A 12,650-nucleotide genomic window follows, 5' to 3' on the forward strand; every position below is an offset into this window, starting at 1 on the left:
ATAATCCGGTGGACAAGTAGCCAAAGCTGAGACAGAATCGCCTCCGTTCCGGTTAAGCCCGTTTTCGGACGTCAACAAACCAATGCTCGCTGCTCGCTTGTGGCAGGTTGTTCTCCGTGTGGGGAGTGGCAGTGCCAAAAATAAAAATGGCAACGCAACCCGGGAGCCGTTCCAAGGCCTCCGATTTGAGTGCTCCAACTGCTGGTGTGGTTTTATTTACGAGTGACCCTGCTTTGAGGTGAAGGGGCCGTTCGGGGAGTAACAGCGCATCCATCTGTCGCTGGTGGGGCAAAGGCAGAGCTAAGGACCAGACACACAAGCATAAACGACGATGCACGTATGTGCCAGTTTAGCAGGGCAGGATGAGCCCTGAATGTGGGCTTTCTGGCAGAATCCACTTCTTGGATTTCTGTACCCACATAGACAAGAAAATAGATCCCAAAGTGTGTGGCCATCCTTAGTGGTCAGGGAGATGGGAACTGTAGTCCAAAACAGCCAGCTCCTGGTTTCGGAGAGCCCTTGAGCACGACATGCAGCGTTTAACGTCCTTCGGGTGCTTACTCTGAGGAAGACCTGGAAGGCAGCAACAAGGAAGAGGGCCTTCTCTGTGGTGGCCCCCCAATTGTGGAATGATCTCCCAATCGAGGCCTGCCTGGCGCCAATACCGCTCCCTTTTCAGCGCCAGGTTAAACCTTTTCTTTTTTCCCAAGGCGTTTAAGCAATATGTGATGAGCTTCGTCGATCCTGGATCTGTTTTTATAGCTGGTTATATAGTTGTTGTTTTAGATGTATGCTTCTGCGTATATTGCATGTTTTTGTGGTTTAAAATGTTGCATATTGTTTTTAGTTGTTTTAATCTCATGCAAACCGTCCAGAGTGTCGGAGAAGTGCCCAGCTCTGAACCAGAATTGCTACGGTAGTTGCTAAGGAGGAGTTGCAAAGTTGGAATACCTGGGAGAGGGCTGGAGCATTCCTAGATAACCAAAATCAAGTGAATGTTCTGTTAAAGAACAGTGAGTACCTATCTAGAGGCCTTCAAGAGGCAGCTGGACAACCATCTGTCAGGGATTCTTTAGGGTGGATTCCTGCATTGATCAGGGGGTTGGACTTGATGGCCTTGTAGGCCCCTTCCGACTCTGCTATTCTATGATTCTATGAAGCCAGATTCTGGCTGGACATCAGGAAAAACTTCCTGACTGTTAGAACAGTACAACAATGTAACCCATGACCTAGGGAGGTTGTGGGCTCTCCCACACTAGAGGCCTTCAAGAGGCAGCTGGACAACCCTCTGTCAGGGATGCTTTAGGGTGGATTCCTGCACTGAGCAGGGGGTTGGACTCGATGGCCTTGTAGACCCCTTCCAACTCGGCTATTCTATGATTCTATCTCTTTCAGTAAATGCTTGCCAAAAGACCATGTCCTTTCTTTCCACAGCTAGAAATTTCCAGTTAGATGGTGTCTACGTACGTAACACCAGAGAAGATAGTGTATAAAACCTAGCTGCCTCCCTTGCGAGGTAGGCACGTGCTTTGCAGCAATTCGCTCCAGTGCCTCTTTATTCTGCAGAATAAACATTGTTTGACCCGTACTTCATCTCCTCTCCTCGTGTGCGGAATTGGACTACCAGGGAAAGAGCTGTTTTTGCAACAAGAGTGCTGTGGGTATAGGGCAGTACAGAAATGGTATAAATACATGAATCACCTCTATTGTCACCTCGCCCAGCTTGGTGCCTTCCAGACTACAACTCCTATCGTCCCCAGCCAGCATGGGGGAAGGCATCCTTATCAACAAAGCTTGAACTCTGCAAGTAGGGGACACGACTGTTAAGTCCCACACAGGGGTTTGCTTGCGCAGTGCTGGGATGCTGGTCTTCACAGCCTGAGTTAGGTTAGACTCATCCCACGTCTAGAGGAATGCAACAGCTAGGATTTAAACTCTGTACCCAATTTCAATTTTGGTACAGTGAACCAGTTTGGTGTGCATTTACAGGTCTCCCCACTGCCACGCTTGAGAGAGAAACGTGACCAGGGGTTTTAGACCCCTTTCTCTGTCCTCCACCCACAGAAGGCTCTCAAAGAATCATTTTGCCCTTATTATCCGGGGGGGGGGGAGAAATCACTTGTCAAGAGCTGATTGACACATTTGTGTACCTCTCTCTAGGGCTTAGGACTGAACTGCCTCCATCAGAGCCCCCCACCCCCCCAAAAAAACACAAGCACAGACACACAGCTTGTTTCGTATTACCCATGGGGAGGCCTTTGAGGCTGATTTTTCCCATAGATCACCCCCTCTTCACTCTTTCATTTTTCTCCTGCTCTCAAAATCCTAGAACCCAATGGGGTCATCCCATGAAACTGATGTGTGGGAGATCCAGGACAAATAAAAGGAAAGACTTCTTCACACAGCGCATAGTTAAGCTATGGAACTCACTGCCACAGGATGTGGTGACGGACACTAATCTGGATGGCTTTAAAAGGGGGTTGGATAAATTCCTGGAGGCGAAGGCTATCCATGGCTACTAGCCCTGATGGTTGTGTGCTATCTCCAGTATTCAAGGCAATAAGCCTGTGTGCACTAGTTGCTGGGGAACATGGGTGGGAGGGTGCTGTTGACCATGTCCTACTTGTTCATCCCTGGCTGATGGCTGGTGGGCCACTGTGTGAACAGAGTGCTGGACTAGATGGACCCTTGGTCTGATCCAGCATTTGGGCTCTTCTTGTTCTTCCACACCCCCGTTTAAATCACCATTTTTCAACACTCAGTATATGGCCAGGGACGTATCTAAACTCACCCATTCGATCTCAAAGCAAGTACGAAGGGGAAAGAGAAGGTTATTACGGAGTTCCATCCGAGACGGCTTTTCTATTCAAAGGTCCTAACTTAATGGTGCCGTTATGCATCAACTCACCCCATGACCTGCTTTTGATTAAGAGGTTAACTGTTGGGATTTGGATAAGGGGGGACAGGCAGGTACGGTTCTGAATTATCTCTACGGGTGGCCTCTCTCATCTTTTCACCCTCAGCGAGGACTCCAGGTAAGCCAGCTTTTCTCTGTTTTGCTTGCTGGAGTAGGAGACGACTCTGGCAGTAGCTAGCCATGCAGGCAAAACATCTGTGGCCTTCATTTCTCTCACTACAACTCTCATAATCCTTGACCATGACAGCCGGGGCTGAAGGGCGTTGTGCCCAAAATATCTGGGAGTAGGGAATGAGGCAGCTCACCCCTGGGCTTGGGCAAGGTTGCCCCAAAGGCTCTGCAGCCTCAGCCATTTCTCCGATGTACCCTTTAAGACATCATATTCGGACCCCATTTTACTAATGAATATTTCATGTGGACTATATAAAGCCACATGAATGGCAATAAAATGGCCCTCACTGCATCCCTAAAAGCTCTGACTCCACTGATGTTCATAGCAGCAAAGCCAGGTTTCATTTGTGCAGGCAGCGCGATCGATGCTCATTTGACTCCTATCCGGCTTTACTTCTTGGAAGGATGTTCCCTGCTTCGCTCCCACTCCTGCCCGACTACGGCAGAATTCAAGCCTGGTTGGTGAAGACACCCCTTCGGAGAGAACTTTGTCAGCACCAGCCATCAAAATGTTTGAATGTAGTAGACCTGCCTCACTTCCATAATTGCTCAAGGTGTAGAATTTGGACTTCCACTCCAAATTCTGGGTTGGACCAAAAGCCCTTTGCTGACTGAGAACAGGCAAACACTATCATTTCAACATATTGGGGTGTGTGTGTGGAGAGATAGGAGCCAGCCATTTAATGGGTAAGGTTGAAGGAAGCCAACCCGTCACCTTCAACTCAGCGACTGCCCCCAGAGACCGGACGATTCCCCGATGCAAGCTACAGAGCAGGGACTTCGAGACAACCTTTTCCAGAGAGCAATCAACTTTTTATTCTGAGGCTCACTCTGGTACACTACCGGCAGGCACACACAAGCAAGGATGGAGAGCGTAATAGGCAATGCAATCCCAACATTCCCTGACCCCCCACCCTATCTCCCAAACACAACGGATGCAGAACTCCGTCACTGCAATCCTTCCTGCTGGGAAAAGTATCCCGGGCTTTCCTGTCGGACAGAGGAGCGGTCACAAATGAAGAAACGCTAGACAGCTGTTAGACGTAAAGATAATTTTACTAAGGGACGCATCTTTCAGTAGTGGGGCTGGAATTCCACCTTCCAGAGTGCAGTTAAGCTAAACCTGCAGATAAGAGAGAAAAGACACTGATCAGGATCGGATACGCAAGAGTGGAAATGTTCATGGCCTGCAGCATCTAGTAACTCCTAACCTTTCATCGTGCCATCCAAAAGGTATGGCTATTCCCCCTTTGGACACCCCCACCCCACCCCACGAAGCCCTCAACAGCATTTCTGGCTCTTCCAGCAAGAACCGATAAGAATCTAACCACAATTCAGGTAACTGGAACGGAGCTGCGGGGCAAATTCTTTTGGATCCCAAATGCTGCAGGGTGTTGTGTGCGTTCAGCAACGATGCTACATATCTGATGGGTCCCCAGGTTGGCACCTGCCTACACCAAATACAGATGCAGCCTTACTTTCAGTCTCTGCGCTGACATTTTACTAAGGCACAACGGACGTGGAGCCAACATAGCAACGATAAAATTAACGAAGAAAACAAGGGCACCACTTCTGTCCAGAACGTATTTGGAGACTATACACTTGGCCAGAAACTTATCACAAAACTGTGGCTCTCGAAATGCTTGGACTCCAGTTTCCATCAGTCCCAGCCAACAGTGAGGGATGATGGGAGCAGTAGTCCAACATCTGGTCAGCCACAAGCTTCCCAGCCTGCTCTAAAAACACCTGTTAATAGTTCATCAGCATCAGCATCATCTATTTATTTCTTAGCCGCCTCTCCCTTTGGATCGAGGCTGAGAACGTTAATAAAGGAATCAACACATTTTGATTTTACATTGATCTGGGCAGGCCTGCCGGAAAAGGCTAGCCTTCAAAGCTGCCTTAAAATCACAGAGAGAGTTAATATTACGAATCTCCTCCGGCAGGCCGTTCCATAATCCAGGGGTGACAGAAGAAAAGGTCGTCTGGGAAACTGATGTCAATCTAGCCTTGGCTGACTGAAGTAAGTTCTCCCCAGAGGACCTGAGTGTGCGGGGCGGACTGTATGGGAGAAGGCGATAAGAACATGAACACACCTCAAATACCTTGGGGTGCAATTATAGAAATCCCAGTTGCGTTGTTCTGTCATTCGCTCTATCCTGACCCTCTTTTCCCCAGCTAGGACCCCTGGCAAAGAAATGGAGCCCGACGGAGCTCAGGAGCGCAAACCTCCTCTCGGCTCGCAGAGGAAGCCAAGCAAGCTACGTACCATTGGCGAAACGGCATTGTTTCAGCACCTCACTGAACCCTTCACACAGCTTCAGGTCAGCCTGGTTCTGGGCACATTCCAGGAACTGCTTCATCTCATATTGGCAAGGCGTGAACTGCGACTGCTGCATCGCAGGTTGGGCAGCCTGGGGCTCCTGAACACGAAACGCAACACGGTCAGTCAAATGCATTGCTTTTGGCCAATGGCCTTTGCATAAAACAAACAACAGCGACAAAAGTATAATCTCCGACAAATATGGAAAAGCAAAGAACTTACAGAAGTTAAACATAATGCATACAGACGTAATGCATACAACACAAGACATACCAAATTTAAAAGTATAAAATATTTATCATTATTATTTATTTATTTGATCCTGTCTCCAAGGTCCATTTATAACCAAAGTTACACACTCTAGATAGCCTATCTACAGTGATCCACGCTCTGATAACCTCTCGTTTGGATTACTGCAATGCGTTATACGTGGGGATGCCTTTGAAAACGGTCCGGAAGCTTCAGCTGGTACAAAACAGGGCAGCGTGGTTAATAACAGGGACTGGCTGGCGAGACCACATCACGCCAGTCCTTTTCCAGCTTCATTGGCTGCCAGTCCAGGTCCGGGCCCAATTCAAAGTGCTGGTACTGACATTCAAAGCCCTAAACGGTTTGGGTCAGGTTATTTGAAGGAACGCCTCCTCCCATATGTGCCTGCCTGGACCCTAAGGTCATCCACAGGGATCCTTCTCCGTGAGCCCCTGCCAAAGGAAGTGAGGCAGGTGGCTACTAGGAGGAGGGCTTTCTCTGCTGTGGCACTCCGGCTGTGGAATGAGCTCTCCAGAGAGGTCCGCTTGGTGCCTACACTGTACTCCTTTCGTCGCCAGCTGAAGACCTTTTTATTCTCTCAATATTTTAACACTTAATTTTAACTTAAATTGAAATTTGACTGTTCTAACTCTGTATTTGAATCTTATATCAATTTTGCTGCGTGGTTTTTATCCTGGTTGTGCTTTTGATACTGTGTTTTGTGTTTTTAACCTGTTGGTAGTTTTATGGTTTTAATTTTTGTGAACCGCCCAGAGAGCTTCGGCTATTGGGCGGTATAAAAATGTAATAAATAACTAAATAAATAAATAGATTAACAACCTGCTTCGGTGACTTGAGGGGTGGGTGGAGAAATACAGTGACATGAACTTCCACCGAGTAAACTCAGCACTGGTTTCTTTGCTAGCCACGAGAGCTCTTTGCGACCTCCAACCCTGCATGGTCACAGCACGAAAAGCTCAGATCCAGACATGCATCTTTCTCACCTGATAAGTGATGTCGGGCCTGGCAGCTTCAGAACTTCCGCCCCCAAATCCTCCAGTCATGGCGTGTCCCAGAGTGTGCCCCACAGCGGAGCCCACGGCCACACCGGCAGCCGTGGTGGCCATCTGGGCCATCAGGCCCGGCTGCCTGGGGGCAGGAGAAGCCACTCCGGAAGCCGGAGCGGGGGCTGGGACTGGGGCCCGTGCAGCTGCCGGCGGAGCAGACCGCATAGGCGGCGCCCGGCTGCGAAGAAGACAAGGGAAACAAAGCATTGTAAAGAAAATAAGCAGAAGCATTATAAGAACAACCACAAAGGAAAACGCAACGTTGTAAACGCTGCCAGATGAAGCTTTAGATGCAAACTTCCTTGTTAATGCGTCTAGATATTCAAGAGGCAGCTGGACAACCCTCTGTCAGGGATGCTTTAGGGTGGTTTCCTGCATTGAGTAGGGGGTTGGACTTGATGGCCTTTTAGGACCCTTCCAACTCTATGATTCTATGGTAGTGCATGGATTGATCACAGGAGAACTCCATGCATGGAGCCAGGGCAGGGGAAGATGGCTGTTAGCGTCAGGTAAGGGAGGGCCATGACTCCTGGTAGAGTTTAGACAAATTCACAGAGGGGAAGGCTATTAATGGCTATTAGTTTTTGCTAGCCACATGTATTATACCCAATATCAAAGGCAATATGCCTATGTATACCAGTTGCTGGGGAGCATGGGCAGAACGACACTGTGACACCCATTGCATCACCTTGTTGTTCATGGGGAAAACAAAAAGTTGAACTGCCTAAAGCCTTTGGACTGATCCAGCATGGCTCGTCCGTCCTTAATTAGCTCGCTGGACCTGCAGTTTGAGTCATCCCACAGCACGCTCCTTTATATAAGCAGGCAAAGTCTTCTAAGTGCTGGTCGGTTGCGCTTCTGATCACAGAAGAGTTACGAAAACGCCCTCTTACAAGAATCCAAAATTTGAGTCTTTGCAATCCCTAAAACGGAGCCCTATATTGTTCCACCACTGTATTTTTACATACACGTATAGAAACAAAGTTTTAAAGACAGATCTCTAAAACAGCGACTCAACACAGAGCTTGACAAATCAGTGCCTTTAAGCTGGTTAAATATTCACAGGTGAGGACAGCCAGCCTGTTTATCTAAGCTGCCTTGCTCATTACAGGGGGCACGTTATGGCTGATCCGTGGTAAAAGCTGTCTGATGGCCATTTTACCATGGGGGAAATTTTACCAATGATCTTCAGGGACACAGCATGCAGCTAATACTAAGATTAAGCAGGTTTGGCTCTTTAAACCGCTCAAGCAGGAAAAGATCAACCATCAACCGTACGCGAACTCTGCTTTGAAGAGGTTGTGGGCTCTCCCACACTAGAGGCCTTCAGGGTGTAGCTAGACAAGCATCTGTCAGGGATGCTTTAGGGTGGATTCCTGCATTGTGCAGGGGGTTGGACTCGATGGCCTTGTAGGTCCCTTCCAACTCTGCTATTCTATGAGGTTTGTGTGATTGATAAATAAACTTCAATTTATAAGCCTCGATTTACAGATTTCTTTTAAGTTCAGAAAGACAGCTTTCGGAGATTTGAGCTATACGGTGAGATTTGGTGAGAAACTATTCAAGCTGATTTGCTGATTTGATCAATGTCTGAATGGGAGGTCTTTGAGAGCCACAGATAAGCTGCAAATACTGTATTTTTCCAGGGAGAGCTGAAATATTGCACCACAAATAGCCTTGTTTTCAACATAATTGCAGCCCAGTAGCTGGCCTTTTCTACGCTATGTGTGAAATGGGAGTTCAAAGCATGTTATGCATTACATTTGCTCTCTCCACTGGCTCCTGGCACAGGCGCACCCACCCACCCCTGCAATTTTCATCTCATCTTGCACCCCCACCTTTCTAATTGACCCCATGTCGTCCACCAGCCCACAGCAGCTAACCCCTTTCCTTCAGGAACAGCCTCCCACCCTCCTCTCCCCTGCCATCCAATTCCTCCTATGCTTCCAGAGTTTCCATACCCAGGCTTTTTCCTCCCCATGTAGGGCAGCCTTCCAGGTGTGTTGGGACTTCAACTCCCAGAGTCAGCTGCCTGGGGATGATGGGGGTCATAGTCCAACACATCCAGAGGGTGCTAAGTTTGCAGAGGCTGGTGTGGGGCACGCTTGGTGTGGGGCCTACGCGCTCCCCTCCCTCCCTGCCCCCTCAGATCTTGATTCACCTGGCCCCCTCCCTTGGATCTTGACCCACCTGGCCCCCCTCCCCCTTTCCTTGGATCTTGACCCACCTGGCCCCCTCCCCCTCCCTCGGATCTTGACCCACCTGGCCCCCCTCCCTCTCCCTCCCCCCTTGGATCTTGACCCACCTGGCTCCCCTCCCACCCAGTTTTAAGCTCCCACCCCCTCGACCCCCACCCCACCCCAAATATGCCTTGGGTATTCTCAAGCCCCACTGACGTTGGCATTATGGGATGTTTAGGTGCGCGGGGGGGGGAAGGGAGAGGGCTCACGTGGGCTCGTCTTCTGATTGACGTATTGCGGGAGGGGTCACGTGGTGACTTCCCCCTTCCCTCCCCCACCCCTTCTGCCCCCCACCTCGAGGCTTCCCCCACCTGGCCGGCGGCGCCATGCGGGACGTTCGGCTGCGGCTCCCCCTCGGCATGACGACGACGAAGGCTCTATCGCTTCACGTCTCTTCGGCCCGGCTCAGACGTTCACCTCGCTCTTCCGTTATCCGGGTTTTCCCTTCCCGGCCTCCTTGCTACTTCCGCTTCCGGCCCGCCTCGGACGGCGACTTCCTCCCCGCTCTCAAGGTCACCAGTAGGGGGCGTCCGCAGAAGGACGCATGCGCGCGGGCAAAGGGGAGGAGAGAGGCGGGCTCCGCCCCCTGACTCATCGACGTGGGCGGGGCTAGGCTCCCCACTCACCCACCCAGGCCTCAGCGCGGTTGAGTGAGGCCATGCTGGCTCGAAAGTCCCAATTTTAAGAGACCACCACACATACACACCCTGCACAAAAGCAAATTGCGCTAAAGTCAGGCAGAGCTGCAGGAGCTCTGCCTAGTGTGACCAGATGCAAAAGAGGGCAGGGCTCCTGCAGCTTTAACTGTCATGATGAAGAGGGAATTTCTCCAGGTGCTGCATGCATAACCTGCTGAAATTCCCTTTTCTATGCAACTGTTAAAGATGCAGGAGCCCCGCCCTCCTTTCCATATGGTCACCCTACAGTTAAAGCAGCAGGAGCCCTGCCCGCTTTTGTATCTGGTCAGGAGGGCAGGGCTCCTGCAGCTTTAACTGTCGTGGCGAAGAGGGGATTTCACCAGGTTCTCCATATATACAAGTGACACCTGCTGAAATTCCCTTTTCTATGCAACTGTTAAAGATGCAGGAGCCCCGCCCTCCTTTCCGTATGGTCACCCTACAGTTAAAGCAGCAGGAGCCCTGCCCTCTTTTGTATCTGGTCAAGAGGGCAGGGCCCTTGCAGCTTTAACTGTCGTGACGAAGAGGGGATTTCACCAGGCGATGCACACATACATATGACGCCTGCTGAAATTCCCTTTTCTACACAACTATTAACCATAAAGGACCCCAGTCCTCTTTTTCCATAGGGTCACCCTAGCTCTACTTGACAAGCAGGCTGGGAGAGTCGTCCCCCCAGCCCCAATTTGGTTCTGCTCATCATGGTGGTCTCTCAAGACTCTTAGATTTTGCACACACCCAGAGAGAGCTGAAGGTCCCCTCTTGGGACAAATATACACCGAGCAGGATATGACACTTTGAACACTGTTTGAAAACTGCATCTGGAGTGTGTCCTGGGCCTCAACAATTGTCATTACAGTTATAAACCGTTTTAAAGCAGTAGTGTAGATCCTGCCCCTGTTGGTTGTTTTATTATGCTTTTGAGTTTTGTCAACCGCCCAGAGAGCTTCAGCTATTGAGCGGTATATAAAAAAGCAATAAATAAATAAGTCAACAATAAAGCAGCTTTTGCTGTTACTGAGGATTTTTGAGAGGTGTTATTGAACAGAAACGCTCCTGGGGAACGTGAACCCTCAAAGGTGCATCAAGGAATGGAGGTGCAAAGGGATCCGGCGGTAGCCCAACAGCCAGGCGCCCAAAAGGCTTCTTCACCCGCGGAGGAGCTGCAGCCGGGGAGACGACCGGAAAAGGCGCTCAGCAGCCGCCCGTCTCTGCAATCTGCAAGCAAGGAAAAGGAGTTTTGAAACCTGGCCCCAGTATTGACCGAGAGAACACACTTATTGATCCAGCCAGAAAGAACACCTGCAAGGACGTGAATGCCTGAGGTTTGCTTCTTTCCTCCTCCCTCCCAATCCTTTTTCCTTTCGGGTCTTTTAGAATGTCAACCTGAAAGGCAGGGACTGCCTTACTATTCATTTTTGTAAGCCGCTCAGTTGTGGTCCTTGGACGGCTTGGATTGGACAGGGCCGACATACAAGGAAGCCACGGAGTGTTCCAGTATGGGAAAGGCTGGAGGGGTGTGTGAGGGAGGGGGCTCAAAGGTGAGCCAGGGTGAGTGTGCTTTACGGAAATGGGCAGGGTCTTTTCCCTGCAAGGTTGGGGAGGGCTTTTATTGGCTGTGGACAATGGGAGATGTGGCCCAACACCTGGAGCAGGGGCTTGTTTGAGGGAAAGGTATTCCAGAGGCCTACCGTACCTGGGTCAGGTGTATTTGCAAAGAGGCAATGGGTCGGAGGGAGCTGTCCAGAACAACAGGTCAGTTTTCTGCAGCATAACTGGAGGTGCCAGTGTGGTGTAGTGGTGAGTGTTGGACTGGGGAGATCTGGGTTCGAGTCCCCATTCAGCCATGGTGCTCCCTGGATGACTTTGGGGACAGTCACAGACGCTCAAGTCCAACCTACCTCAAAGGGCTGTTGTGAGGCTAAAAAGGAGATGAGGGCCCTGTCTTGGGTTCTTGCAAGAGGGGGAAAAGGCGGAATAGTGATAATAATAACAACTGGCTATGATGGTGTCTGGGGCTGATGGGGGTTGCAGTCAAACACATTTGAGGAAGGGGAAACCCAGTTGGGGAAGGCTGCCTGTAGCAACCACCTGGCGCTGGTCCCCATGCGTTTGGCTACAGCTCCCATCATCCCCAGCCAATGTGTCCAATGACCGATGGGATTTGTAGTCCCAAACGCATGGAGCATCTCCAGGGCAGACTCTGAACGTGTGTGTGGGGGGGGCTGCGCCCTGCATCCACCCCAGCCAGCGCGTTTGGGGACGATGGGGATTGTAGTCCAAGCAACCGGCTTCGCACCTTGGCAGCTGCTGCTGCGCGGTTTCTGGGCTGCCGCGGGGCGGCTCGGCGCCGCTTGGCCAGGCTGGCGCGGATCTTGGCGGCGACCTTGCGCTCGTGCCCGGCGGGGACGGGCCAGTTGGTGCGCTGCTCCTGCTCGCGGCGGCTCCGGCCCTTCCCGCCCGCGCCGGGGCCCCGCGGGCCGCCTCGCCACGCCCGCTCGCCCAGCTGCTCCGCCGGAGAGCAAGACTCCCGCCGGCCGCCAGGGGGCGCCGTCGCGACAGCCGCCGCCGCCGCCGCCGCCTTGCAGCGGCTCCGTCCCCGCCGCATGGCTCCGCCCAGACTCAGCCCAGCTGTCCGCCACGAGGGCCCGTCTCCCGCCCCCGCGTCGCCATTGGCTGCCAAAGGCCCCGCCCCTAATTACGCCACAGAGCCGGCGTGTCACCGTCACCGCCTCTCCCCCCCCGAGCGTTGACATGGCAACGCGGCCTTGGAAATGGGCGGCCCAGGCTCAGCCTCGCTTTAGGCCCCAGAAAATTATTTATTTATTTATTACATTTATCTATTACATTTATATACCTATAGTGAAATGGGCGGCCCAGGCTCAGCCTCGCTTTAGGCCCCAGAAATTTATTTATTTATTTATTAAATTTACATTTATTTATTACATTTATTTATTACATTTATATTTATTTATTTATTACATTTATCTATTACATTTATATACC

General features: G+C 50.9%; 2 protein-coding genes across 2 annotated transcripts; both read right to left on the reverse strand.

Annotated features, from left to right (window-relative positions):
• Positions 1-3,879: 3,879 nt before the first annotated feature.
• Positions 3,880-9,420, reverse strand: CHCHD2 (coiled-coil-helix-coiled-coil-helix domain containing 2). The gene is made up of 4 exons (XM_063146394.1): positions 9,279-9,420; positions 6,665-6,905; positions 5,358-5,511; positions 3,880-4,211 (listed from the first exon to the last, which is right to left on the reverse strand). The coding sequence occupies exons 1-4, from the start codon at positions 9,326-9,328 to the stop codon at positions 4,201-4,203; spliced, it is 456 nt and encodes a 151-aa protein (XP_063002464.1). The 5' UTR covers positions 9,329-9,420; the 3' UTR covers positions 3,880-4,200.
• Positions 9,421-10,838: 1,418 nt separating this feature from the next.
• Positions 10,839-12,256, reverse strand: NUPR2 (nuclear protein 2, transcriptional regulator). The gene is made up of 2 exons (XM_063146805.1): positions 11,944-12,256; positions 10,839-10,862 (listed from the first exon to the last, which is right to left on the reverse strand). Exons 1-2 carry the CDS (start codon positions 12,250-12,252, stop codon positions 10,839-10,841), a joined length of 333 nt encoding a protein of 110 aa, XP_063002875.1. The 5' UTR covers positions 12,253-12,256.
• Between the last annotated feature and the right edge of the window lie 394 nt (positions 12,257-12,650).

This window comes from Elgaria multicarinata, chromosome 22, assembly GCF_023053635.1.
Source record: "Elgaria multicarinata webbii isolate HBS135686 ecotype San Diego chromosome 22, rElgMul1.1.pri, whole genome shotgun sequence".
Lineage (NCBI taxonomy): Eukaryota > Metazoa > Chordata > Lepidosauria > Squamata > Anguidae > Elgaria > Elgaria multicarinata.

Bases quoted from the DNA above. Each gene is read 5' to 3' on its own strand.
- CHCHD2 (XM_063146394.1), bottom strand. From the start codon at position 9,328: ATGCCGAGGGGGAGCCGCAGCCGAACGTCCCGCATGGCGCCGCCGGCC. The intron at 6,906-9,278 runs GTGGGGGAAGCC...TCTTCTTCGCAG, and splicing joins CGCATGGCGCCGCCGGCCAG to CCGGGCGCCGCCTATGCGGT. The intron at 5,512-6,664 runs GTGAGAAAGATG...TTTCGTGTTCAG, and splicing joins GGCCCGACATCACTTATCAG to GAGCCCCAGGCTGCCCAACC.
- NUPR2 (XM_063146805.1), bottom strand. From the start codon at position 12,252: ATGCGGCGGGGACGGAGCCGCTGCAAGGCGGCGGCGGCGGCGGCGGCT. The intron at 10,863-11,943 runs GTGCGAAGCCGG...CCTTGCTTGCAG, and splicing joins GCGCAGCAGCAGCTGCCAAG to ATTGCAGAGACGGGCGGCTG.